Raw genomic sequence first — 24,442 nt, 5'->3', positions numbered from 1 at the left:
TAGGTTCCTCTCTTTCTGCTCTTTCTAGTATGCCATGTTGTCTCCAGAGAACTCCGTACAGAGTGGTCCTCACTCCCTTTTAGCTTTCTGGGTTCCAACAAGCCGTTCTGATGATCTGTGAGCAGCATTACAGTTCGGACCACAGAGTCTAGGGTCTAATGCCCTGAGGGGGGTTCCAGCCGCACTGAGTCTTGGTGACCAGGGCCCTCTCAGATGGTTGTCACAAGGATTCAAACGTTTAAGATCATGCTTAACATAGTTTAAAATACAGCTAAGAATCACTTGGTCTCACGGGTTAAAATAATATAAAAGAGGTAATGTTAATATTGTCTCTGAAATAAATTTCTACACCTCATAGGATGAACTCAACTTTGGTTGGTCAGATGGGAAACGTCTTGATTTTAGTAACTGGGCCGGAAGCAACGAGCAGCTTGAAGACTGCGTGGTATTAGACACGGACGGATTCTGGAAAACAGCCAACTGTGATGAGAATCAACTGGGCGCCATTTGCTACTATCCAGGAAGTATGTGAATTTCAACTGTTTTCCTTCCATTACCTGTCACGAGCAGTAGAATTTTGTCTGTGGTTTTTGCAAAAATCATATTTTGTCTTAGGGGATTATAAGAAAATCATTACCATGCCCCCCCTTTTTTTAGATTTTATTTATTTATTTTATCTATGAGTACTCATTGTAAGCATCAGATCTCATTACAGATGGTTGTGAGGCTGCTGGGAATTGAACTCAGGACCTCTGGAAGAGTAGTCAGTGCCCTTAACTGCTGAGCCTCTTCTCCGGCCCATATCATGCCCTTTTTTGAAACGTATTTTTATTATGTGCATGGGTGTTTGGATAGGATGTGTGTCTGTGCACCACGTGCATGCCTAGTGTTCAACAAGCCAGAAGAGGATGTCAGAGGATGTCAGAGGACGTCTGGAGTGACAGATGTTGTGAGCTACCATATAGGTGCTGGGAATGGAACAGCTGCTCGGGGAAAGGAGATATCTCCTACCACACAGCTATCCCCAGTTCCCATCACGGTCATCTTCCCCCCCCACACACACACACACCCCACAGAACTGGTACAAAAAATTGTACTCAGAATTACTGATTACAAATTGCCTTGTCCTTAGTTCTTATTTTGGGGTTTCTCTTTTGGACACGAACTGACCGTGTTGATTGACTTTGATATGTAGAGTCCCATCGTTACTTCACCTAGTGACACATATATTTTTATTTCTATATACCTACAAAACTAACTTATGGGAACTCTTTCTTAATTAATTCTTCACATCAACGACTAACATCTCAAGCCACTGTTAAAATTACAGGCATGGAATTAAAGGCACACACCTTTCATCTTGGCACTCCGAGGTGGAGCAGAAGACCTACTAAGCCTAGGTGAGGCTGGGCTGCCAAGCAAGCCCCTATCTCAAAAACAGACAAAGGCTCAGTTGATTATACAGAGTCTTACACACTTGAGGCAGCTTCCCTCCAATGGGAATTTAGAATACCACCCTGCCAACAAGGCTAGAACTCAGCCACCTAGAGATGACCTTCAGAAACCCAGCACTAGGAAGCCTTGGGCAGGCAGCTCTCTATGAGTGTGAGGCCAGCCTAGGCTACATAACCAGAAGCTGTCTCAAAACACAAAAATAAACCAAACAAAAATCTCCGACACCCGCAAGAAAACAGAAACCCGGAGATGTGCCATGTTCCTGTCCTGTCTGTCTCTATGTCTGCCCTCTGCCCCTTGTAAATGTTACAGTAAGTATTAAGAAGTGGAAACCTTTTATTCCATGCTAGGGCCGGCTGCTCCCAGCCCTCACTTCTGCCTGTCCTGGAGGTGAGTTAATGACTTCTGAATCCCACTTTTCAAACTCCAGGATCCAATGTACTCAACCAGAGTCGAATATGCAACCCCAGCCCAACCAGGGCCCACATTCGTGTGTCTGTGGTAAAAAAGACACACTATTTCCAAGACAAAGGGATTTACTGAAAAATGGGAGGAAATGCCTGATCGTCTCTAAGACATAATAAATCTGTCTGAATTATTTTGAGTTTAGCATATGTATATTTACATCCTCTTGAACATGGTACTTTTTCATAGAGTAAAAAAAAAATGGTATATTCTAAAGGCCATTTTCTCAATTATATTTCTGTTTAATTTTGTTAAAACAATAGCTATTTCACTAAAGTTACTTCATTAAAATTAGAGAATGAATCTCATGGTTACAGTTAGATGCCTATTAATTTAAATGTTTATGGAGCCCCACTGAGGCACTTGACATTTAATAAGACAGGAAGACAGAAACTCCTGTAACCTAAAAACACCTCTTTTTTTTTTTATACATTCCCCCACTCCACAGCAGGAGTAAGAAAATTATGTCAAATAACTTCCTCGCCACCCAAAGCCAGCACGCGTATGCTATATTGGAGTGTAAACAGAAAGAGGCTGTTACTTCCTCACTTCCTGCGTATTCCCCACAAATCAAGTGTAATGGCTGTGAACAGGATTTAACACTTACATCTGAAATTAAGAGTTCTTCCCGTTACCTTCTCTTCCCAGATGAGACCGAGGAGGAGGTCAGACCACCGGACAGGACTAAATGTCCGTCTCCTGTACAGAGCACTCCGTGGGTACCATTCCAGAACTCCTGCTACAACTTCGTGATCACAAAGAACAGGCATAAGACAGTCACCCCGGAGGAAGTGCAGTCCATGTGCAAGAAGCTGCGTAAGTACACTCCACTGCCTTCGTGTACTGGGGCACACTCGCTCTTCACAGCGCCTGTTAGGAACATCCATCCCTGAGTAGCACTGGTGACTAAGAGAACAGAGAAGTGTCCTGAAGCAGGCTAGACTGAAGGAAGGTCGTCCCGAGTGGCAGGAAACTCAGCTGCACCATAATTGGAGCCAAGGTCAAAGAGATTGACCTCGGCCTCAGGCCTGGAGGAAGTCCCAGCAAAACCCCAAGGGTCTGTAACTTTTGAATAATTGGACAGAAGAAACCAGGAGCTGTGTGCAGAGTATTATGAAAAGTATTATGTCATTGTCCCCCTGTCCTTTGTCTTAAGGGCATTTGTTTCTTTAAAAAAAAAAAAAAAATAGGATAAGGTTGAGAAACACTAGACTGTATACCCTCTGTATCAAAGTACATCAAGAGATACTTTAAGAAATACTGGCATAACTGATGAACTTACAGAGATTGAGGCAGGAGGCACAGGCCCTGATGGAGTCCTAGAGCGCAAAGGAAAAACGGGCACATGCTCCCATTCCTAACCCGGGAGCTATCTGACTGATAACCACTTACAATGAAAGCTTAGTTTTCTCCAAGGGAGTGTCACTGGGGAAAGCAGCGACTCTTAAAGGTAGGCTGCATGTCCAGCCGTGGATGTCGGCAGAAAATGAACTCAGCAGCATCTTTGGAGGATCCTTGTCTCTTAATGACATTCAGGGCCTTTTCTTTTAACTGTTTTTTAAATTATTGTTTATTGTATCTTTTTAAATCTTTTTTCTTACCCTGCAGGTCTTTATATAGATTGTGGTTTCTGGTTTTGTGTTTTTATGGGGTTCCTAAGAATGTGAATGAGAGGGGTCTCTAGGTCTGTATCTCTTTCCTGTGTGTTTTCTTGGGTTCTTTTCCTTCTGTTGGTTTTTGTTCTGTCTTATTATGTTTTATTTTATTACTTTTAGATGCCTATTTATTTTCTTATGAGAGACAGAAGAGGGTTGTATTCAGATGGGAGGGGAGGTGGGGAGAAACCGGAGAGAGTAGAAACTACAATAGTATATTGTATAAAGAAAAAATATATTTTCAATAATAAAAAACAAAATAAAAACAATAATAAAAACAAAACACCGGCATGAATGAACTAGCTAACTTTGTGCTTCCAAAAGTAGTGCTTCCAAAGGTTTATCCATTTGAACTTTGTCTGGGAAACCCCTTTGACTTTTTTTTTTGAGCAACTCATTTTGAAAATCATAAGTATTTAATGTAGCAATAATGTCTAAGGAAGAGGAAGGCCTGATTTACTATAGCACATTAAGAGGTTTAGAAGGAAATGATGCAATCATATTTTAATTTAAAATTCTAATAAGGTTTCGTTTATAGCAGGGCAGTCTTTAACAGCACCCCGTTAATAGCATGTAGATTTGTGCCATTGGAAAGGGAGCTTTAAATGAAGGAAACATAAACTGGATGCCTTACGTTCTTTGCTCAGCTACCAAACTCCCCATGTCCTGTGGGGCCAGATACACAGCAGAATGTTTGAATGTGGCATAGCCTGTCATCTATGTAAGCACATACAGTTTCCAAGTGTGTGTGTGTGCATGTGTGTGTGTGAGCGCGTGTGTTTCTAGTGTTCCAATACTAAGTTTTAAAGGTATAAAACTGGGGAGTAGAACTTTCTGACTCTTCCAAGCTGAACAGTATTCTGTACAAAATAATTATTAAAGTTGGCCCTTTTTATTTTGACAGATTCAAAAGCACATAGTCTGAGTATTCGAAATGAGGAGGAGAATGCCTTTGTTGTGGAGCAGCTTCGGTACTTCAATTATATTGCCTCATGGGTCATGTTAGGAATTACCTATGAAAGTAAGTGATAACTGCAGGTTGCTCGGTTAGCACTTCTTTATAACCTGTTCATCAAAAAGTACAGTCCTTTAGAGAACATGTCTAATGATGCACCAACATGTGTTATATATTTAACACAGTATGTAATAATACCAGTAAGGTTTCTGTGTCTCTACTCTGCCTTTCCCCAATCTTAGATGTATACGGTAGAGAGTAATTTCATATCTCCACTCTTCCTTCTGGTAACTCAAGACTAATTAAAAATGACCACACTCCTATATAAATCCCCAATTTGTGTGAGAAGAATAAACACACGATCACATTTCTACTGAATATAAAGCATTTGGGTGTATAGCTTTATCTTAGGGTATATCTATGGCAAACAACAGAAGAATAAGGCCCATAGTCTAAGGATATTTGAAGTTTGGATTAAATACCATGTTTCTAAAATATCACTGATACAAACAAACCTTAAAATCCTGTGTCTAATAGAGAGCAAATTTAGAAGGGAAATCAGAGGCATTCTGAAGTTTGTGGAGGACTTGATATTAGGGAGGCAAAGCAGTCTGCAGGCATGTGATGGAGGGGCTGGCATTTTTCTCTACCCTAGCAATAGTCATGGCTCTTGAGCTCCAGAAAGAGAAAATCCAAATGGACACCGAAGTAGACCAAGTTGCAGAGCTACGTTACAGCAAGGAAGGAAGCAATGTACCCTTTAGAGAAAGAGCAGATGCAGGCATGGTCCCAGCAGGCCATGCGCTTCTGGCTCTCCTTACCCCCTCCTGTGCTTCCCAAGAATCCCTTTTCAGCAGAGTTCAGTCAGACTCAGTAGGTGTAAGACATAGGACCTTGTGTGAGAAGCTAAGTATTCTTAAAGTTGACACGTTTTCTAGGGCACAGTGCTCAGGACTCGGTCCCTGGAAAGGCTCATACAGAGCAGAAGAGGGCAAGCTCTGAGTCAGTACTTGAGTTTTACCCTCTGGGAATGGAATGCATAGGACACAAAGACAGAAAAGGACAGTCATACAGGGAGGGAGAGCAACAGGAGTGGCACAGGGGACAGAAAGCATGAAGATGACGTCGGAAGCCATTACCTTTCACACTAACATAGAAACCTGGTGAAATGAATCCCATCCTCTTTCGTACTTTGTCATGGTATTATCAGAAACAACTGAAAGTGTATTCTCTCTGAAAACGTCTTCCAATCTGAAGGCTCCTATTAAGTTTCCCTAACTTCTTTTATCAAATGCATAACTAAAAATATATATGAACATCTGAGGAATGTATAGAAAGCAAGTGGAGTTTGATGTAATTCTTATTGATCTAATTTATACCTGTTTTTAGTTATTTCAAAATATGTATAGAGAGTTTGAAGTCTTAAAGCCTTTTTTTTTTTTTTTTTTTTTTTTTTTTTTTTTTTTTTTTTGAGGCAGAGTTTCTCTGTGTAACTCTGGCTGTTCTGGACTTATTTATTGGAACTCACAGAGTTCCACCTGCTTCTGCCTCCTGAGTGCTGGGGTTAAAGACATGGTTGTCACCAGGCCCAGCTGTGCCATCTGACTTTTCAGTAGTGAAGCCATGAATAAAAGTTACTAAGACGACAGGTAACAGATACTCAAACCCAGTAAGAAACAGACCTCTCTTCCCAGCTAGTAAAGGCACACACACCACTGTGTGTTACATTGATCAGGAAGCTGACAAGTGTGGGGGGAGGAAAGGGTGGTACATGACACACAGCAAGAACAAAATATCATGGCTTGTTCTCGTGTCCTACGTGCAGCTGGATGGTGAGATGTGTTGACAGTTGAGAGACAGTGATCAGGGAAAGAGAAAAACAGGACAATAGGGGTGTGTGGGTAATGGTGACACGATTTCTTTATTCTAATTTGTGATTTTAAATAATGACAATTTTACAGACTCCTTATTGAGAAACATTCCTTTGTCTACTGCAAGGCCACATTGAAAACCTGTGTTTGTTTTATGTGTTCTCTAGCTTTTGGTCTTACATCTATGTCATGCTGTATTTTGAGTTAATTTTTTTTATTATGGTAACAGCAAGTAATCATATTCCTAATTTTGTATGTGAATAGTCAGCTATTTAGCGCTATTTGTTGAGAAGCCTGTTCTCTGAATTGAAATGAAATGTGTTAAAATCTTTCACTTTTGAGTGTACATAATTGTGTCCAGAGGAAATAATTTCTTTTATTAATTTTATAAGATATGGAGAATTTAAATTGTTATGGTCATTTATGTCACAGTTAAAAGTATATGTCAAAAGAATGAATGTTTGATGAAGAGTAACAGGCTATTAAAGAGTGGAATTATAGTTAAATTTTCATATTTATAATTTATATTTTCAAGTTAAAAATGAACACAATTTACTGTTTCACTAGAAGACATTTTTGGAGGTATAGTTAATCAGACAACCTTTTAGAAGATATGGAAAGGAAAAAAATAAATCAGTGATTTGAAATACTAAAATCAAAACTGAAATTTTGATTTAATCTCTTAAGTTTAGAAAAAAAAATGTTTCTTTCCTAGACAATTCTTTGATGTGGTTTGATGAAACTGCATTGTCCTACACACACTGGAGAACAGGAAGACCAACTGTGAAAAACAGCAAATTTTTGGCTGGTCTAAATACTGATGGCTTCTGGGATATTCAGTCCTTCAGTGTTATCGAAGAAACACTTCATTTTTACCAGCACAGCATTTTTGCTTGTAAAATTGAAATGGGTAAGAGTCTTAGTCACTATTTTTGTTGCTGTGTAAAGTACCCTGTGCTGTGTGTGGGGCTTGCGTGGACCCCGACTGAAGTTTTAATGAACACATGGAGACTTCGATATAGCTTGTGTGCCTTTTGCTGGAGCAGTCTCTCGGCTAGCCTATCTAAACTTATCCTAACTTCTCCATCATTCCATCTCTGCACGAGGTTCAAACTGCTTTTTGCTTCGTTCTGTCTCTGTTCTGCTCCTTCCCAAGTCTCCCTTTGCCTCCCTGAATCTCTTGTAGCCTCTCTAACCGGAAGCCCCACCCCTGTACTTCCTACTTCCTGCCCCCTGCTCTGGGCCATCAGCTTGTTATTCCACAAAAAGCCACATTCCGTTTGAACCAATAGGCAGCAAGACAACACTTGATCCATCTCTTGGGTTGCCTCAAATCATGGAGGGCTCTCTGACAAATAGCAAACTGATGATGGACCATAGAAATTACAATTCCAAAATCCTGCCAGTACTTAGCTCTCTGCCAGTACAGAGTCAATAATTGAACAAGGGGGGGGGGGGGTGGATAGGGTGTGCCTTCATACAGTATAAGGGAAAGTCACCCCAACAACACTGAAAAAAATAACTTAAGAGAGAAAGGATCTATTTTGGATTATAGTTCTAAGGGGCATGGTCGATCATGGTGGGGAAGACAAGGCAGCAGGCAAGGGTGAGGCATGATACCAGCAGCAGGAGGCTACAAGGCCATACTCTCCTGAAACAAAGCAAACAGGAAGTACAGCAGGACTCTAGCCTCAGACCCACCCCACTGACCCAAATTTTCCAATAAGGCTGTCTCCTAAATTCAGATATCCGACTGCCTTTGTTTCCTGAGAGCTAGGATTAAAGGCATGTGCCACCAAGCCCAGCCTCCTATCCCCCTAGTTTTTACTTAGTGTGCTTGTCTATTCAGGTATTCATTCAGGGCACTGCATTTACGCAGCCACGGTTCCTCCGATGTGTGAGGACTTCTCTTGTTTCTGATGACTTGACAGCTTTGAGGTTATCTGGTTGTTTTATTTCCCCATGATTAAACTGTGATTTTGAGAAGGTGTCATTCTTGACATAGCCTGTGAATGACTGATGCTATCAGCATTGATACTATCAGAACTGATCCCTCCGGTCAAGGCTGTGATGTTGATCTCTCAACTGTAAAGTTACCCTTTGTCCTCTCTTCACTCTGTGCTCTCTGTAAAGATGCTAGTGTGCTCAGTCCACAGTTACAGGTGGAGAGCATTAGCCTCCATCTTTGGGGTGGGGTAGAGAATCTATGTAATTAGTTGGAACCCTGTACAAGATATTTATTCAAATTTTGAAATTCTTTTAGTCTTTTATTTATACCCTCATTACTGTAGTTTTGTTGCTGTTCACTTACTTATTTTATTTTTAGGAGTGTGTGTGTGTGTGTGTGTCTGTGTGCATGTGTGTCAGTGTGTGTGTGTCTGTTTGTGTGAGTGTGTGTCTGTGTGTGTGTCAGTGTGTGTGTACCTGTGTGTGAGTGTGTGTGTCTCTGTGTGTGTGAGTGTGTGTATCTGTGTGTGTCTCTGTGTGTATCTGTGTGTGTGTGAGTGTGTGTATCTCTGTCTATATCTGTGTGTGTGTCTGTGTGAGTGTGTGTGTGAGTGTGTGTATCTCTGTCTATATCTGTGTGTGTGTCTGTGTGAGTGTGTGTGTCTCTGTGTGTATGTGTCTGTGTGTGTGTGTGTGTGTGTGTGTGTATCTGCTCCCCCTACCCCCATGCAGATAACTGTCTCCTTTATAGTCAGTCTTACATGTCTAAGTGGTTAATAATTTTGCCAGAATGTCTTGCATTTTTAAGTCAACAAGACAACTATAGTAATCAAGAGTCTTCTATATGTGCTGTGAAGATAGGAAAGGCAACATTTACATTTGGCCTCTCGTGTTAATGTGTTTGTGGATTTGAAACTCTTTGTCCTTACCAGCCCTTTCATTATCCTTCTTACAGTTGACTATGAGGACAAACACAATAGCACCCTGCCACAGGTCATTCCGTATGAGGACAGCATCTATAACGTTATTCAGAAGAAGGTGACGTGGTATGAAGCGTTGAACGAGTGCTCTCACAGTGGGGGACAGTTGGCAAGTGTTCACAACCCAAATGGGAAGCTCTTTCTGGAAGATATTGTGAACCGCGACGGGTTCCCTCTCTGGGTTGGGCTCTCAAGTCAGGATGTAAGTCCCATTTTGTTCCAGAAATTTCCCAAAGTTGTAACATTGAAAATTAGAGATTTTTAGCATAAGATAAGAACTCAAAATATAATAGTGGGTTAATTCCTAGTGGTTTCTTACCTTTTATTGTATGGAATAAATAAAATTATAGAATGCAAGTGGCTCCAATATCTCGGGGGGTCACTGGATTAATAACTCAACAATATCTCTTGTAGGCTGTTTGGTTTGGGGTTGTTTTGTTGTGGATCTAGTAATCAATCTCCTGTGCTCCACCTCTGAGATTTGTCCTTTGCTTGGGAAGGACCAGTTGGAAAGCATCTTTTTATAAAATAAACAGCACAGAGCCAGAGAATCTTAAATTTCAATATTAATGGCTCATCTGTCATTTATGCGGTAGCTGATAGTGAGTTATTTAAACTTTACAATCCTATTTCCTCATCAGTAAGATCATCTAATAGTATGTTCTTTATATTTCAACACAAAAATACATATAACTCTTAATATGGTCAGGACCTATAGGATGAAAAGGTCTTGGGTTTGGGAGGGGGAGCACAGGAGGAGTTGGAGAGGGGATGGGCAGGGCTGGAAAGGATATAAATACAGCACCCAGGTTTGGAATTCCTTTTAAAAAATTATGTTGATAACACATTTTTGGTACCATTATTTGAATTCTGTACTATTATGTATTTACTTCTAATAACATCTGGCATACCAAAATAGCCGTCCATTGAGTGCTGTGGGCCTCATTAAGTAATCTTTAGAAAAGAAAGGTGAAAAATGAAAGGAATAAAGGAAGGACATGGGGGGAAAGGAAAGATGGAGGGAGGATGGAAGGGAGTAATAGAGGGAAGGAGGAAGGATGAAAAGGAGGGACGGAGAAAGGAAGGAAGGGAGTACCACAAGTAAAAAGAACAGTGTTTAACAGGATATGGTAATGTCTCAGAATAGTGTGTAAGAACAACATGAAAATTTTCAGAACAACAGTACCTTGTTGGAGTTCTAAATCTTCAATTATGCTAAGGGTCAAATGAAAGCCATTTGCATGTGTTTCACAAACCCAGTGTTTAAGTAAACTCAGAGACAGAGTGCAGTGACTGTCTCTAAGTGTCAGGCCCTGTTTATGTCCTTCCAGAGCACGTGCCCCAGCTCTGTATCAAAAGCAGACCTCCGGCACTGCAGATAGGCCTGTACTTACAGTATCTGTGAGCAAGTCGTCAGCGCTCACTCCCTACCCTGTGTGCACTCTTCTGTGTTCTTTCTCAAGTCCCGCATCTGAGCTCAGGGTGTGACACTGTTCCCCAACAGGGACGAGAATCAAGCTTCGAATGGTCCGACGGCAGTGCGTTTGACTACATCCCATGGAAGAGCCCACAATCTCCTGGAGACTGTGTGGTCTTATATCCGAAAGGAATTTGGAGACATGAAAAATGCCTGTCTGTTAAGGATGGTGCTATTTGCTACAAGCCTACAAAATGTAAGACTTGATTTTGAAGAACTGCATATTTACTGGAATTTGATACAATGTATGAACATCATTATTTAATGAACATGTTTATAGATATAAATAAGGCTCATCCACAAATTCTATAAAAGCACTTCCTGATTTTTTTTGTGATGGGTGTACATTTGATCTATCATGGCAGGAAATTTGTTCCCAGAGACATTTATTATATCACACGTTACATTTTACTTTAGAATTTGAAGATTCTTTTTTTCTCTTTCTTTTTTTTTTTTTTTTCAAGGTATTTTTCTCTGTGTGGCCTTGGTTGTTCTGGAACTCTCTCTGTAGACCAGGCTGGCCTGGAACTCACAGGGATCCACTCACCTCTGCCTCCTGAGGCTGGGCTTGTCACTACTGCCTAGCAAATCTGAAGAGTCTTGCCTTACATGAAATAAATCCCAAAGGCTGTGGTGTTCCCTAAATGGCATCCTCAAGAACCAGCTCCTCAGTTGTTAGGCACAGAGGAAAGAAAGTGTTAAGGAAAACTACTGGAACACATGACATAGAATAAAGCACACAGAAAGCTATCAGTCGCCAAGAACACAGGTTTTACAGAATCGGGCATGGTATGCAAACATAGTATTACCATATGACCCAAGTCTACTTTAGGTTTAGCCTGAGAAGAATTAAAAACAGACCTCAGACTGATATTTGTGCAACCACATTCATTGCCGCATATTCATAACAGCTAAAGGCAGAACAAACACAGGTATCTTCCAATAAAGGAATGGATACATAGAATGGTGTGTGTGTGTGTGTGTGTAAAAAACATTTACAGGAGTACTACTTAACCTTGAAAAAGAAGGAATGCTAACATGTGCCACAATGTGACTAAATCTTGAAGACCAAACACTAAGCAAAATAATGATAAAATACCAACAAGAGGGAAAATCATGCATAATTCTTACATGTGGTACCTGAGTCTTCAAGTTCACAGGGACAGGATGTCTAATGGTCCATCATGATGTAGAGAAGGTGAGGTTAGACAGTTGCTGCTGATAGATTCAGGATTTCAGTTTTGCAATGGGAAGAAACAAAACTCTACAGATGGGCAGCAGTGTTTGCTGTTGTGTAAGTGTGCTTAGTACCACTGGCGTGCACACTAAAACGTGATCAAGATGATGCTGTGAGTGCTCGTACACACGTGTAATCCCAGCATCCAGGAGGAAAGGAGTGAACGCAGAGCCAGTCGGGGCTACAAAGTGTGTTCCCGAGCGGCCTTACGCTACAGAAACAAAAACCTGTTTCAAAGCAAAACAGGAAAACAGAGAGAAAACAGTTAACGTGATAAAGTGTCTATTATATACTTTTTTTCTATGAGAAAAAACATGGCTGAGGCACTGTAGCTAAATTAATCGGCTTTTAATCGGCGTGTGGTAGAGCATGCTTGTATTTCTAACATTTGTGCTAGAAGTTCAAGGTCATCTTGATCCAGCCGGAACTACATGAGATAATTTTTCAAAGTATTTTCCCTCCTCTAAGCAGGAATCCAACAGGGCTGGAACATAGCTCAGGGTACTAGTGCTTTTTAACACTTGGGAGGTCCTGTATTGCATTTCCAGCCCCAAACAATAACAAAAAGATTATAACAAACTTATCACAATACAAGCCCTTAAAAATTAAAAAAAAAAAAAAAAAAAAGTTAAAAAAAAAAAATCCAAGCATTGGAAACACAACCTCGTAAGGGTCAGGAAGGGAAGCAACCTAAGATGGCGCTACTGCAGACAAGGTTCCCAGGGTGACATGTTAAAAGGCTGCTGGTTGTGTGTTCCCAGTGGTGCTGTGGTGGTTAGGGGTTGAACCCACTTTCACACATACTGAGGCAGCACACAGCTAAGTCCAGACTCGAGGGGCAGTATCCCTTTGGCTCATCAACTACTTCCACAGAGTGGAAAAGGCAAGAACTTGCAGGTTCTGGCTCCATCCTCCCGTTTCACCCACGAGGAATTTGATGGTTGTGTTTGGTCAGCAGCTGTTGGGAAACTCAGCCATCACTCCACCTGTTGAATGGAGAGGACCTGGGGGAGGGGGAGCTCACATGGGTAGCACTGGAGAGGCCAAGACAAACAAGTGAAATTTGAAAGGATTTATCCTGAGTGGCTTCTAACAGAAGACTGAAACAGGAGGAACTGGTCAACCCAAGGTTCTTGTGAAAGAAATATCAGGCGCCATTTTTTTCTGGAATCACAGAAGTAACAAATAAGAAAACTGTGTGGCTTGCAGAAACTGCAGGGAGAGTTCTAAAGAGGTATAGAATACACAACAGAGCTGAAGTCTGGGCTGAACACCCACCTGGGACAGGGCCAGAAATTTGACTCGGATGACCTGTACTTAGGTGCTCTACAGTTTTGCGCTCTTGAAAGGAATTAATCATGAGCCCTAAGGGATCCAACCTTCACTTCCTAGGCTTCTAGCCTTACTCAGCTATAACACAAAACAGGTTGAGTTAAAACCAGAAGACATGTTAAGAGCTTTAAAAAGATAACACCTTTTGACTTGAGAGAGAGTTACAAATTGCCAACTTTTTACTTGTGGTTGTGACTGTAATGTCAGTCTTCATGTATCTAGATAAATGTTGATTTACATTTTCACAATGAAAGGGGAGCCGAGGGAATGGATTTTAATTATTGGTTCAGGCCTACCAAAGCCTGAGTTTGCCTCCTTCCCGGTCTGTGTACGTATTCTAAGCTGGTTGAACATCCTCGAGGGGAAGTAGTTACCCATCCACCATTGAGGTTTTGAAGTTCCAAACATAACTAGAATGTGTGTCTGTAGGGCCCCAGACTGTGGTGTTCAGTGGTTTGCATACTGAGCTGCTTCTCCACAAGCATGGGTTTCGTGAGGGGGCATTGAATGAGATCTGAGGGCAATGTTTACTTTTCTGTGTGCATTATTATAGCCTTGTCTAACATTTTTCACAGCTCAAGAGCTGTCCCCTCATACACAATCATCAAAATGTCCAGTGGCAAAGAAGGATGGTACCCAGTGGATCCAGTATGGGGGTCACTGTTACTCATCTGACCAGGCACTGCACAGCTTCGCAGAGGCCAAACAACTGTGCCAAGAACTTGGTAAGTTAAAATTACTTGTTTTCTCTTGAGATCATTTCACTCGTCACAATTTTCCCCCTCAAGGAAATAATGGGGGAGGAGGGGAATTACCGTATCTCAAAAAATATTTTTAAAACATTCTTATTCTATAGTAGCATTACCACCTTTTTGTTCGGTAGCAGGGAAATAGTTAAGTACCTTATGCATGAGATCTCAATGGAATTTTGCTATAGTCATTAAAAATGACCGGTGTTGACTGAGGATAGATCCCAGGGCCACATACACAGCTGATGGTATATCCCTACAGTCCCAATCCTTAGGAGGTCTTAAAGGCAGGAGAATCAGAAACAAAAGGACATCCTCAGCAATGTAATTTCAGGCTAGCCTGGGCTACATGAGACCAGGTGGTCCTATACATAGGCTTAAAAATAATAAAAATGAGAGCAAATACAAAAATGAGAATAAATATATTGAAAGCAAAAATGGAAAGAAGTAAGTAAAATGCTAAGTAATCTATTAATATTGAATATTAATGTTAAGTAGAAGCAGTAACAAATGAAAAACTTTTAGATAAACTTTGAGATGTTTAGAAAAGTGGTCAAGAGGCAAAATGTAATTGACTCTGTAGTCCATTACTGAGTTTTTAATATTAAGCTAACACTGAAGAGGGTAATTAAATCAACTGATTGTGAGTTGTCCATCCATTCTGGATAGGATTACCCACATCCTAAGAACCTAAATAAGGGACAAAACATTAGACTTCAAATGAAGCCATTTTAGAAAAAAAGCCCTGTGGTCAGAGAAGTGAGTGATTTCTGCCACTGGGTCCGACTGGGCTCCTGAGCTCATGTGAACAGGGAAGGGGGAACCAGTTCCGGTGCCTCCACTGCTGGATCCGACTTGCCTGAGATTCCGCCACTGCCACAAGGTGCTGGGCCCAGGCGGAACCAAGCCAGCAATAGGCTTTGGTGCAGGATGCAAGAAACTTTGGGAGAAAAAAATCTCTTCCCAAATAGTGGTGTTAACAGCTCTTAGAACGAAGGCTCTCAGATGGCAGAATGATTCTTGCACACCTCTACTCTTGAGCAAACCCCATATATATATAATTTTTTGAAATGGTTCGGAGTCTCACAACCAGTACTTCCTATTGGCTTGGTCTGGGGGCTTGGGAAGAGCTTGTCTACATATTTGGGGGCAGTCCTGCCTCTGCCTGGAGCTTATATGACTTGCCGTCACATATACCTGTGGAGGAGGGACTTGGGGCATGGCTGACGCCCCAAAGGGCAGTGCAGTACTTATGAGGGCACCAAGATTTCTGAATCTCAGGAGACTAGGAAGCTTCCTACCATCTCACTTATTGTTCCCGGGGCTTCACTTATCTCAACGGAGAACCAGGGTACTCTTTACTACCCACCTGCCCCACAAAGCCCCAGTGATTGACCACGTGCCGTGAGGGATGCAGCTATTGCCTTCAGTCAGAATGTAAAATGACTTCTGAGCAAGCCACCAATACTATTTCAAAAATCAAAGCTGTTTGGTTTCTTCCCTGGGTAACTATGCACCTCAGCAGATGACATTTAGCTCATTTATTTTGCTAAATATTGTACAGCAGGTGGCTGCTGACGTGCATAGCAGGAACTGTGTGTGGGAACCTTGGTGTGGTGTACATGTTTACACATGATAGGAACTATTATATAACATGCCTCTGTGTTTGCATATGTGGCATACCTCTTCCTCCTGAGGGAGCAGATAAGAACCGCTGTTGTAGATGTAGGGCGTGAGCCGGCTGGGTGAGACATTTGAGCTGTTGAGGCAGACAATCTTATTGATCTGACACTTGCAGAACAAAAGAAAACAGCAACAACAAGCACGAGAGGTACATGTTTCTAAACTATAAAAACTTCTTTATGCAGATTTCCGATTTTAAAAATATTTCTAACTTCTTTGGAACTTTATTGGTGGGAACACTTTTAATTTTTAACATAAATACCAAACGTTTAGAGATAATCTCTGATTGAAGCTTGAATTTCCCGGTGGTCTTGTTCACAACAGGTATTGGATTGTTTTGTTTGTTTGTTTGTTTTGTTTTGTTTTGTTTTTTTTTGGGTTTTTTTGTTTTTTTTTTCCCAAACGGTCCAGTTTAGAATCAATCACTTGGGGTAACATTCTTCATATACTTAACATGGTGGTAACTGGGTATCATGTGTGTGTTTTCCTTCCACAGATCACTCGGCAACTGTTGTCACCATAGCGGATGAGAATGAGAATAGGTTTGTTAGCAGACTGATGAGAGAGAACTATAATATTACTATGAGAGTTTGGCTGGGGCTGTCTCAACACTCCCTCGGTGAGTGACACATCTGAGTGCTCAGTGTCCAGAGCTCTGAGGTTGGGCGTGGCGCCTCACACCTGTGTTTGTGGAAGAACTTTTCTGTGAAGAACAGATGAAGCTGGAACTGATAAAGAATGAGTTGTGCACATAAATTTGATAATTCATTTCACACTTTATGTAGAATCAAATACTAAAGAATTAAAATAAATGTCAACTCTAGAATATCAAGCAATCTTCAAGAAAATGAATGGACTCAATATCGGCTGTCCAAATGGCGTTTGCACACTTACCATGCTGTGGAAAAACAAAAAGGGGTGGGGTGGTTCAGAGGCCTCTTAATCCCTTCTCCCCCAGTAGCATAGTTTTAATGACACGTTTATAAAAATGTATCTCTGCCTAATAGAACATTCTATAAAAATGAAGATGGAGGTAAGAGAAATGGCTGAGTGGCTAAGGTTACTTGCTGCTCTTGCAGAGGACACTAGGGTTTTATTTTTTTTCTCCTGTACCCACATCAGGCGGCTCTGGCTATACCTCCAGCTCCCAGAGGTCTATATCCATAGACACCCGTGCTGACATGTACAGAAACATAAACATATACATAATTTAAAGTAATAAAAGTACATCTTTTAAAAATGAAAGAATCTTTCTCATTGTCCAAGACAGCAGTTACTAGCCACATTGAACAGCTCACTTGTAGGGAATGCAGCTAAAGGATTAAAGGCTTTTGATTATTTTAATACATCTTATTGTATGTGTACAAGTTTATTTGTATGTGCATATATTTGTGTATGTGCACATATATGTATATGTAAAGGTCAATGTTGAGTAGCTGCCTGAATTTCTCTCCACTTTATTTATGTGTGCACATACATGTTTATGTGTACATGTACACACGTATGTATGGGTATCTAGGTCAGAGGTCAACATCAGGTATCTTTCTCCGTTGCTCTTCATCTTACTATTTGAGATAGAATTGTGCATTGAGCCCAGAGCTCAATGATTCAGCCAGAGTCGCTAGTGAACAAAGCCCAGGGATCCCCTATGTGTACCTCACAAGTGCTGGGTTTATAGGCATGTGCCATGGTGCCCAGTTACTATACCTGAGTCTACAGGGGATCAGATTCATGCCCGTGTGCAAGCACTTTACTGAATGAGCCATCTCTATAGCCCGTGAGGTTTTTTGTTTGTTTATTTTGGAAATCATACCATCCAAAACAGTAGTTCTCAACCTTCCTAGTGCTGCAACCCTTCAATATAGTTCCTCATATTGTGTTGATCCACAACCATAAAATCATTTTGTTGCCATACCATAACTGTTTTGATTTGTAATATAGATATCTGAAATGCAGGATAGCTGATATTCAACCCCCAAAGCAGTTGCAGCTCACAGGTTGAGAACTACTAACATAAAACAACAACCTGCTAAGAAAATGGGTTATTTGAGCCTCGTGGGTTTTTTGGTTGGTTGGTTGGGTTTTTTTGGTTGGTTGGTTTGGTTTGGTTGGGTTGGGTTGGGTTGGGTTGGGTTGGGTTGGGTTGGGTTTGGTTGGGTTTGGTTTGGTTTGGTTTGGTTTGGTTGGGTTTTTTGTTTGTTTGCTTGTTGGTTGATTTTTTGGTTGTTTAGTTTTAGCACTATGATTAATATCAACAAAGATAATCACACTTGTCATTTGTCTTCAGATCAGTCTTGGAGTTGGCTCGATGGATTAGATGTGACATTTGTCAAATGGGGAAATAAAAGTAAGAATGGCGATGGGAAATGTAGCATTTTAATTGCTTCAAATGAAACCTGGAGAAAAGTTGAATGTTCCCGTGGCTATGCAAGAGCTGTCTGCAAAATTCCTCTGAGTAAGTAGTCACCCCATCCTTACAGCAGTATCGAACAGAACGGGCCAAGAAGTAAATGTACAGATGTTCTCATTGCTCAGGGGAAGAGCCCTTGCTTAGTGAGCATGAGGCTGTAGGTTCAGTGAGTACTTCCAGTATATAAATAGCACATCTGTGTACTTGGTTTTCACATACATGATCTTAAGTATTTATAAAGCGTATCTCAAATCTTCATTGAATCAGAGATTTTTTATGATAAATATATAATACATCTAGAATTCCAAAATAAAACTGTTAAACACCCAAATTTTGTATAAAGCTCTTCTAACTAAAAATGGGAGATACCAGGGAATTGGGGAAGAAATTGCTTTGGGAATGTCCTCATGGTGTGTTTTATTTCCGGTTTCCATGTGTAGAAGGGTAAAGGTCTATTTCCTGCTTAGAGAAACAACTTGTAGCCAAAAGGCTGTCCTCTGGCTTGAGTAGGGGGACAGAGTCCCCTGATGCTGGGGAAGGCATAGCACCGGGCAGGCAGAGCAGCAGGAGCAGGAAGTTGTCTGGTCACGTTTCCATGGACACGCAAAGAGCAGGAAGTTGTAAGTGGAGTAAGGCCACGCCCTCCAAGCCTCCTGAGGCAGTTCCTCCACAAGGCCCCGCCTACTAAAGGTTATATAACTTACCAAAGAGACACAAACTGAGAGGGGGGGCAATACATGAACCTTTGGGGCTCATTGAATCCAGCACAGCTGGTTTTCTGCCTTTCTCTCGGGTTCTATAAAGCTTTCACAATGAAATTTGTTCTATTTTGTGTTTGTTTTTCTCTTTTGAAGCAGGGTCTCACTATGGGGCCTTGTCTGACCTGGAACCACCGCCAATGTAGACCAGGCTGGCCCTGAACTCAGAGATTTGCCTGCTTCTGCCTCCCAAGGACTGGGATTAAAGGCATGTGCCACTATACCTGGCTATAAAGAATTTTTAAAACCACCTGAAACTATGTCTAACGATTGAAAATGTTCATGGTGTCCATATGAAATTGCAACTTGAACCTTAGTTTCTGTCATGAATTGATATATAAAATGACTATAAAAATATTATCAAGCTTCATTTATGGAGAAAGGCCCTAAACCGTTTACATTAACGTTTTAAAACCACTAGCACAGGTTTTCTATTTTGCTGCATAAATATTATTAAAGATAAAGCCCCAACCGCAGTAAATGGTTTATACCTTTGCATGCTTTGCTTTGCTCCAACCTGGTTTTGCACACATCCCGTGCTGAAATGCACCGAACTAGGTGGATCCAGCTGCAGGTTGTCACAGACTTGCCAGATCAGGGAGGAAGACACATTCGTGACAAACAGGTCAAGCTTTTCTTTGAAGAGAAGGAAATAACAGGTAGTTAGAAACCCCGGTGGTGGTTATTATATGTGCTCTAGGAGGGGTCTACTGAGTGGGGGTGCAAAGGTCGGCCCAGCCAGCTGGGAGACAGGTGGAGAGAATCCAGTGGCAGAAGCAGCCACTGAAGCTCAAAGAAGAGCTGGGCGCTAGGCAGGCAGAGACCCTTAGTAGGGCTGCACAATGGTCAAGAAGTCCTGGCTCTTTTCCTGAGCGGAGTGGAAAGCACCTTGATTGAGCATTTGGATGACAGCAGACAGCAGGGCTGTGATAAAAATTACAGGAAGATTGCAGTTCTGGTCTTGGCCATTTTGAGTTAGAAATAACAGAAATCCATTATGAGAAAGTACAGTCTGCGGCTGAAAATATGAGAAAGACCGATAAACAGCATGTGAAATCCCGAGCGAGTGGAAAGGTGGGGTGCTTGCCTAACCTGTGCAAAGTTCTGAGGTTCTTGTGGGGTGGAGAGGTCCAACCCCATTAGGTGTTGGGGGGCGTGGAAAATACAATGATATATGTTAAGCTGATCTCCTAAGGAAGGGGATGGAAGGGAAATTCTGTTCTAGCTTTGAAACCATCTGTTATTTGTACAGGGCTTTGTATCTTACACACAGTTTACTGAATAGAATCAGAACTGAGGGTAATTGTAGCATTTCTCTTACAATGTCTCCATGTCTGGATTGCAGGTCCAGATTACAGAGGCATAGCCATCCTGTTTGCGGTACTGAGTGTCTTAGCACTCATCAGTGGACTGATTTGGTTCCTCTTGCAAAAAACCCATTTCCGCTGGACAGACTTCTCCTCTGTTCGGTACGAACACGGAGCCAATGAAGATGAGGTGATGCTCCCTTCTTTCCACGACTAACTTCTGACTTTATTCATTGGCCCCAGATGTTCCAGAAGCAAGATGAGCCACTTAATGCTGTCCATCAGTGTTTACTATGTTTCTAAGTCTTAGCAATGCATTCAGTGGGTGAGATGCTCAGCTGATACCCTTACGGCCCTGGGAATGAATGAGTTACCAGAGAGGACTTAAAGCCAAAATGGATGTTCAGATTGCTTACAGGGGAATAAATTTAGCTAATGTGAATTTTCTCTGTAAGAAGCAGTTGCTAAGTAGATATGTGCATATTTTAATAGCATTTTAACAGACTCATAGACAATTAAAACTGTCAGTACTAGTTAGAAGGCTCCATTATGAGCACCTGACCAAATGCAAAGTTAGTATCTCAGGCAAAACCTCAACTATAAATGAAATCAATGATATTTCAAAATAGCCTTTTTGGCACTGGAAAAAATACAAAGTAAGGTATATTTTTTACACAGAAAATGGAGCCTCTTGGAAGATTTTTTTTTTTTTATTTCAAAGGTATTTATACTGGTATCAATGAATTGTTACATTTCTGCTTTTAATTACTTATATTCAGTGGTTTGGTTGTTTTTTTTTAAACTTAGAGTTAATGATCCTAAAGTTGGGAATGTTACTGTTAAGTAGGCATGCTGTATCAGCATGTCTGTATTTGACGATTTTCTCTTTTGACAAAGACCCAATTACAGATGAGACTTAAACTTTTACAGTTATGTATATATTTCACATAGGAGATCAGCTTTTTGTTTTGTTTTATTTTGTTTTTCAAAACATGGTTTCTTTGTGCAACAGAGTCCTGGCTGTCCTGGACTGACCTCCAATCCAGAGATCCCTTGCCTCTGCCTCTGGAGTGCTGGGATCAAAGACTGTCACACAGCAGGCAGGGTCACCTTTTGATGAATGTATTACTTTGTTGCCTTTTTACCTGAGCAAAACATAAAAGTGATTTTTGAATAATATTGTCTGCTACTTCTGTATTTGTAAAATATGACAGCCTCTAAGTCAGTGAAACTCAGAACTCAGTGATTCATGTGGAAATATTTAAAACGTAAATGGTTAGTGACGCATTATTCTGTGGATATAATTTCCATTTGAACACTTGGAACATATTTTTACTAGTAGTGCCCAGTAAATATGGTGACTGTTTTATTCAGTGTTTCCTATTTATACTTTAGAATATTTTTGTACAAGATCCAGACTTATTTTGTTTGAGGTGTTTATGCTATCATAAAGTTGTAAATAATTTTCTAAGACTGTTTTAATGTAATCTAAAATTTTCCCAAAATATTTTTCTTGAGTTCTCTTTTAAATAATCACTAGGAGTTTCTTCAAAGAACTAAACCAATTCTGCATGGCTGCAGCTGTGATCACAGCAGCTGCCATGGTAAAGTCGGCTTCCCTTTTAAAAGTGTCAGAGTTGATTCTTGCACGCAAAAGCATCTCTAAATTAGGTTTGATTGTATCCCATGTCTACTATGATGAGAAAGTGTCCAGCTATTGCAAATTGAGGTATTATTTAAAGATGTTATGAGCACTTTTTGAAGAATAAATCTTTGTATCTCTAAATGATTTTAATCTCCCTTGGCTCAGTGTTTCTCTTTTGTTTGTGGTGTATGTGGAGTATGTGTGTGCACTTGAGTGTGAAAGTGACAAGGAGAACATCAAGTGTTTTTCTCTATTACTGTCTGTCTGCTTATCTTGTAAACTGGGAGCTTGCCACTTTGTCTAGGTTAGTTAGCCAACAAGCTCCAAGGATACACTTGTCTCTGTCCAGAATGTTGGGGGTCTCAGACAGGCAAAGCCATGTATGTCTCTTTACAAGGCTACAGGGAGTTTGAACTCTGGTCCTCATGCTTGCACATCAAGCACTCTTACAGAGCCATCCCTCAAGCCCTCAAAGTGTCTCTTAGCATCTCTCATCAGTGATTCCATCTGTGTTATATTAACGTTGTATTCTTTGTGCTCCTGTGCACTTGCTCCTCGAGTTCAAAAGCACAGTTCTAGTGATCTGTTAGATGATGTACTTGGAAACCCCTCTCAACAAGGCCAGAACTGCCCCCTAGTGGTTTCTTTCCCCATTTCCCAGTCCCAGCTGTCTCAAAAACTTTTGACTACCCTACCCATTCCAGCCTTTCCTGACTAACTCAGGTACTGCATAAAGCTTGGTCAAATTTGTCTCCTAAAGCCAGACCCCTAAAAACGCAAGTCAATGGAACCAATAAAAACAGCATACAGAAGTGATCCTAACACCCCCCTCCTTCTCCCTTCCCCAGCAGCTCCCTCCCCTTCCTCAGACAGTCTCTGGAAATTCTCCCTAGCATGTGGTTGCTGGATTGGCATTTTTTGTTTTGCCTCAGTTTTGGTTTTTCTTTTGTTTGTTTTAAGACCCGGTTTCTTAGTGTAGTCCTGGCTGTCTTGAACTCTATAGACCAGGCTGGCCTCGAGCTCAGAGATCCACATGCCTCAGTCTCCTGAGTGCTGGGATTAATGGAATGCACCACCATGCCCAGCTAAAGAAGACAAAAAACAAAAACAATCTGTTATATTGTAAGCCCAATGCCTGACTCTTTTGCTGAGATTCTCCTAAAGACTGTTGGAATCCTTCATCTTAGGCTACTTTGAACACTAAGACCCTCTTGCTGAAATAGAGACCTTATTGCTGTTAGCTAATGCAGTAACTATATATCCTGATTAGGAAGAGAATTTTGAATTTGCTCCCAAATGAAAGACTTTATAAACTAAGTCTTCATGAAAGTACTATGTCATAAACTCAGGCAATGTATTTGTGCTAATGTACAATGTCAAACTGCATTGAATATTGAATCACAAGGCATAGCATTTTTTAAAATTTTATTGAATACTCTTTGTATTTACATTTCAAATGTTATACCCTTTCCACTCACCCCCTTTCTCCTCCCCCTCAACTTGCTTCCATGAAGGCTCTCCCTCTCCCAATCACTCTCTCCACCTCAGTGCCTTGGCTGATGATGATGTTGTTCTTCCCATGAGGTTGGAAATCCTTTCAGCCCCTTCAGTCCTTTCTCTAGCTCTTTCATTGGGGTCCCCGTGTTCAGTCTGATGGTTAGCTGCAAGCATCCTCCTCTGTATCTGTATGACTCTGGCAGAGCCTCTGTGGAGACATCCATATCTGGTTCCTGCCAGTAAACACGTCTTTGCCTCTGCAATAGTGCTTGGATTTGATGGCTGCACATGGGGTGGTCCCCCAGGTGAAGGAGTCTCTGTAGATATTTTCTTCAATCCCTGCTTCTCTGGAGTGCTTTATTCTCCCTTCTAAGGACTGAGGCATCCACATTCTGGCCTTCCTTCTTTTTGAGCTTCATAAGTTCTATGGATGGCTTCTTGGGTATTCTGAGCTTTTGGGCTAGTATCCACTTGTAAGTGAGTACATACCATGAGTGTTCTTCTCTGGTTGGGTTACCTCATTAATGATGATAGCTTCAAGTTCCATCCATTTGCCTAGGAATTTCATGAACTCATTGTTTTTAATAGCTGAGTAGTACTCCATTTATAAATATACAACAATTTCTGAATCCATTCCTCTGTTGAAGGACATCTGGGTTCTTTTCAGCTTCTGGATATTATAAATAAGGCTGCTATGAACATGGTTGAGCATGTGTCCTTGTTAGATGTTGGAGCTTCTTTTGGGTATACCCAGGGGTGGTATAGCTGGGTCCTCAGGTAGTACTATGTCCAGTTTTCTAAGGAACTGCCAGACTGATTATCAGAGTGGTTGTACTAGTTTACAACCCCAACAGTGGAGGAATGTTCCTCTTTCTCCACATTCTTACCAGCATCTGCTGTCTCCTGAGTTTTTGATCTTATCTATTCTGACTGGTATGAGGTAGAATCTCAGGGCTGTTTTGCTTTGCATTTCTCTGATGACTAGGGATGTTGAGCATCTCTTTAGGTGCTTCTGAGCC

General features: G+C 41.1%; 1 protein-coding gene across 2 annotated transcripts in view; it reads left to right on the top strand.

Moving 5' to 3' along the window:
- LY75 (lymphocyte antigen 75) overlaps positions 1–20,498 on the top strand; it is a gene marked incomplete at both ends in the record, with an annotated part of 86,869 nt that extends 66,371 nt beyond the window's left edge. For both annotated transcript variants that reach the window (XM_080927002.1, XM_080927001.1), the window contains 10 exons: positions 359–524; positions 2,569–2,736; positions 4,480–4,596; positions 7,117–7,311; positions 9,304–9,530; positions 10,833–11,001; positions 13,950–14,099; positions 16,303–16,425; positions 18,094–18,261; positions 20,320–20,498. In XM_080927002.1, the coding sequence (XP_080783128.1) occupies positions 359–524; positions 2,569–2,736; positions 4,480–4,596; positions 7,117–7,311; positions 9,304–9,530; positions 10,833–11,001; positions 13,950–14,099; positions 16,303–16,425; positions 18,094–18,261; positions 20,320–20,498 (1,662 nt within the window). The remainder of the gene's footprint in view (positions 1–358; positions 525–2,568; positions 2,737–4,479; positions 4,597–7,116; positions 7,312–9,303; positions 9,531–10,832; positions 11,002–13,949; positions 14,100–16,302; positions 16,426–18,093; positions 18,262–20,319) is intronic.
- Positions 20,499–24,442: the final 3,944 nt, after the last annotated feature.

The sequence above is a fragment of the Micromys minutus genome, assembly GCF_963924665.1.
Source record: "Micromys minutus genome assembly, chromosome: 13".
Classification (NCBI taxonomy): domain Eukaryota; kingdom Metazoa; phylum Chordata; class Mammalia; order Rodentia; family Muridae; genus Micromys; species Micromys minutus.
This window is presented reverse-complemented; position numbering and strand designations above follow the sequence as displayed.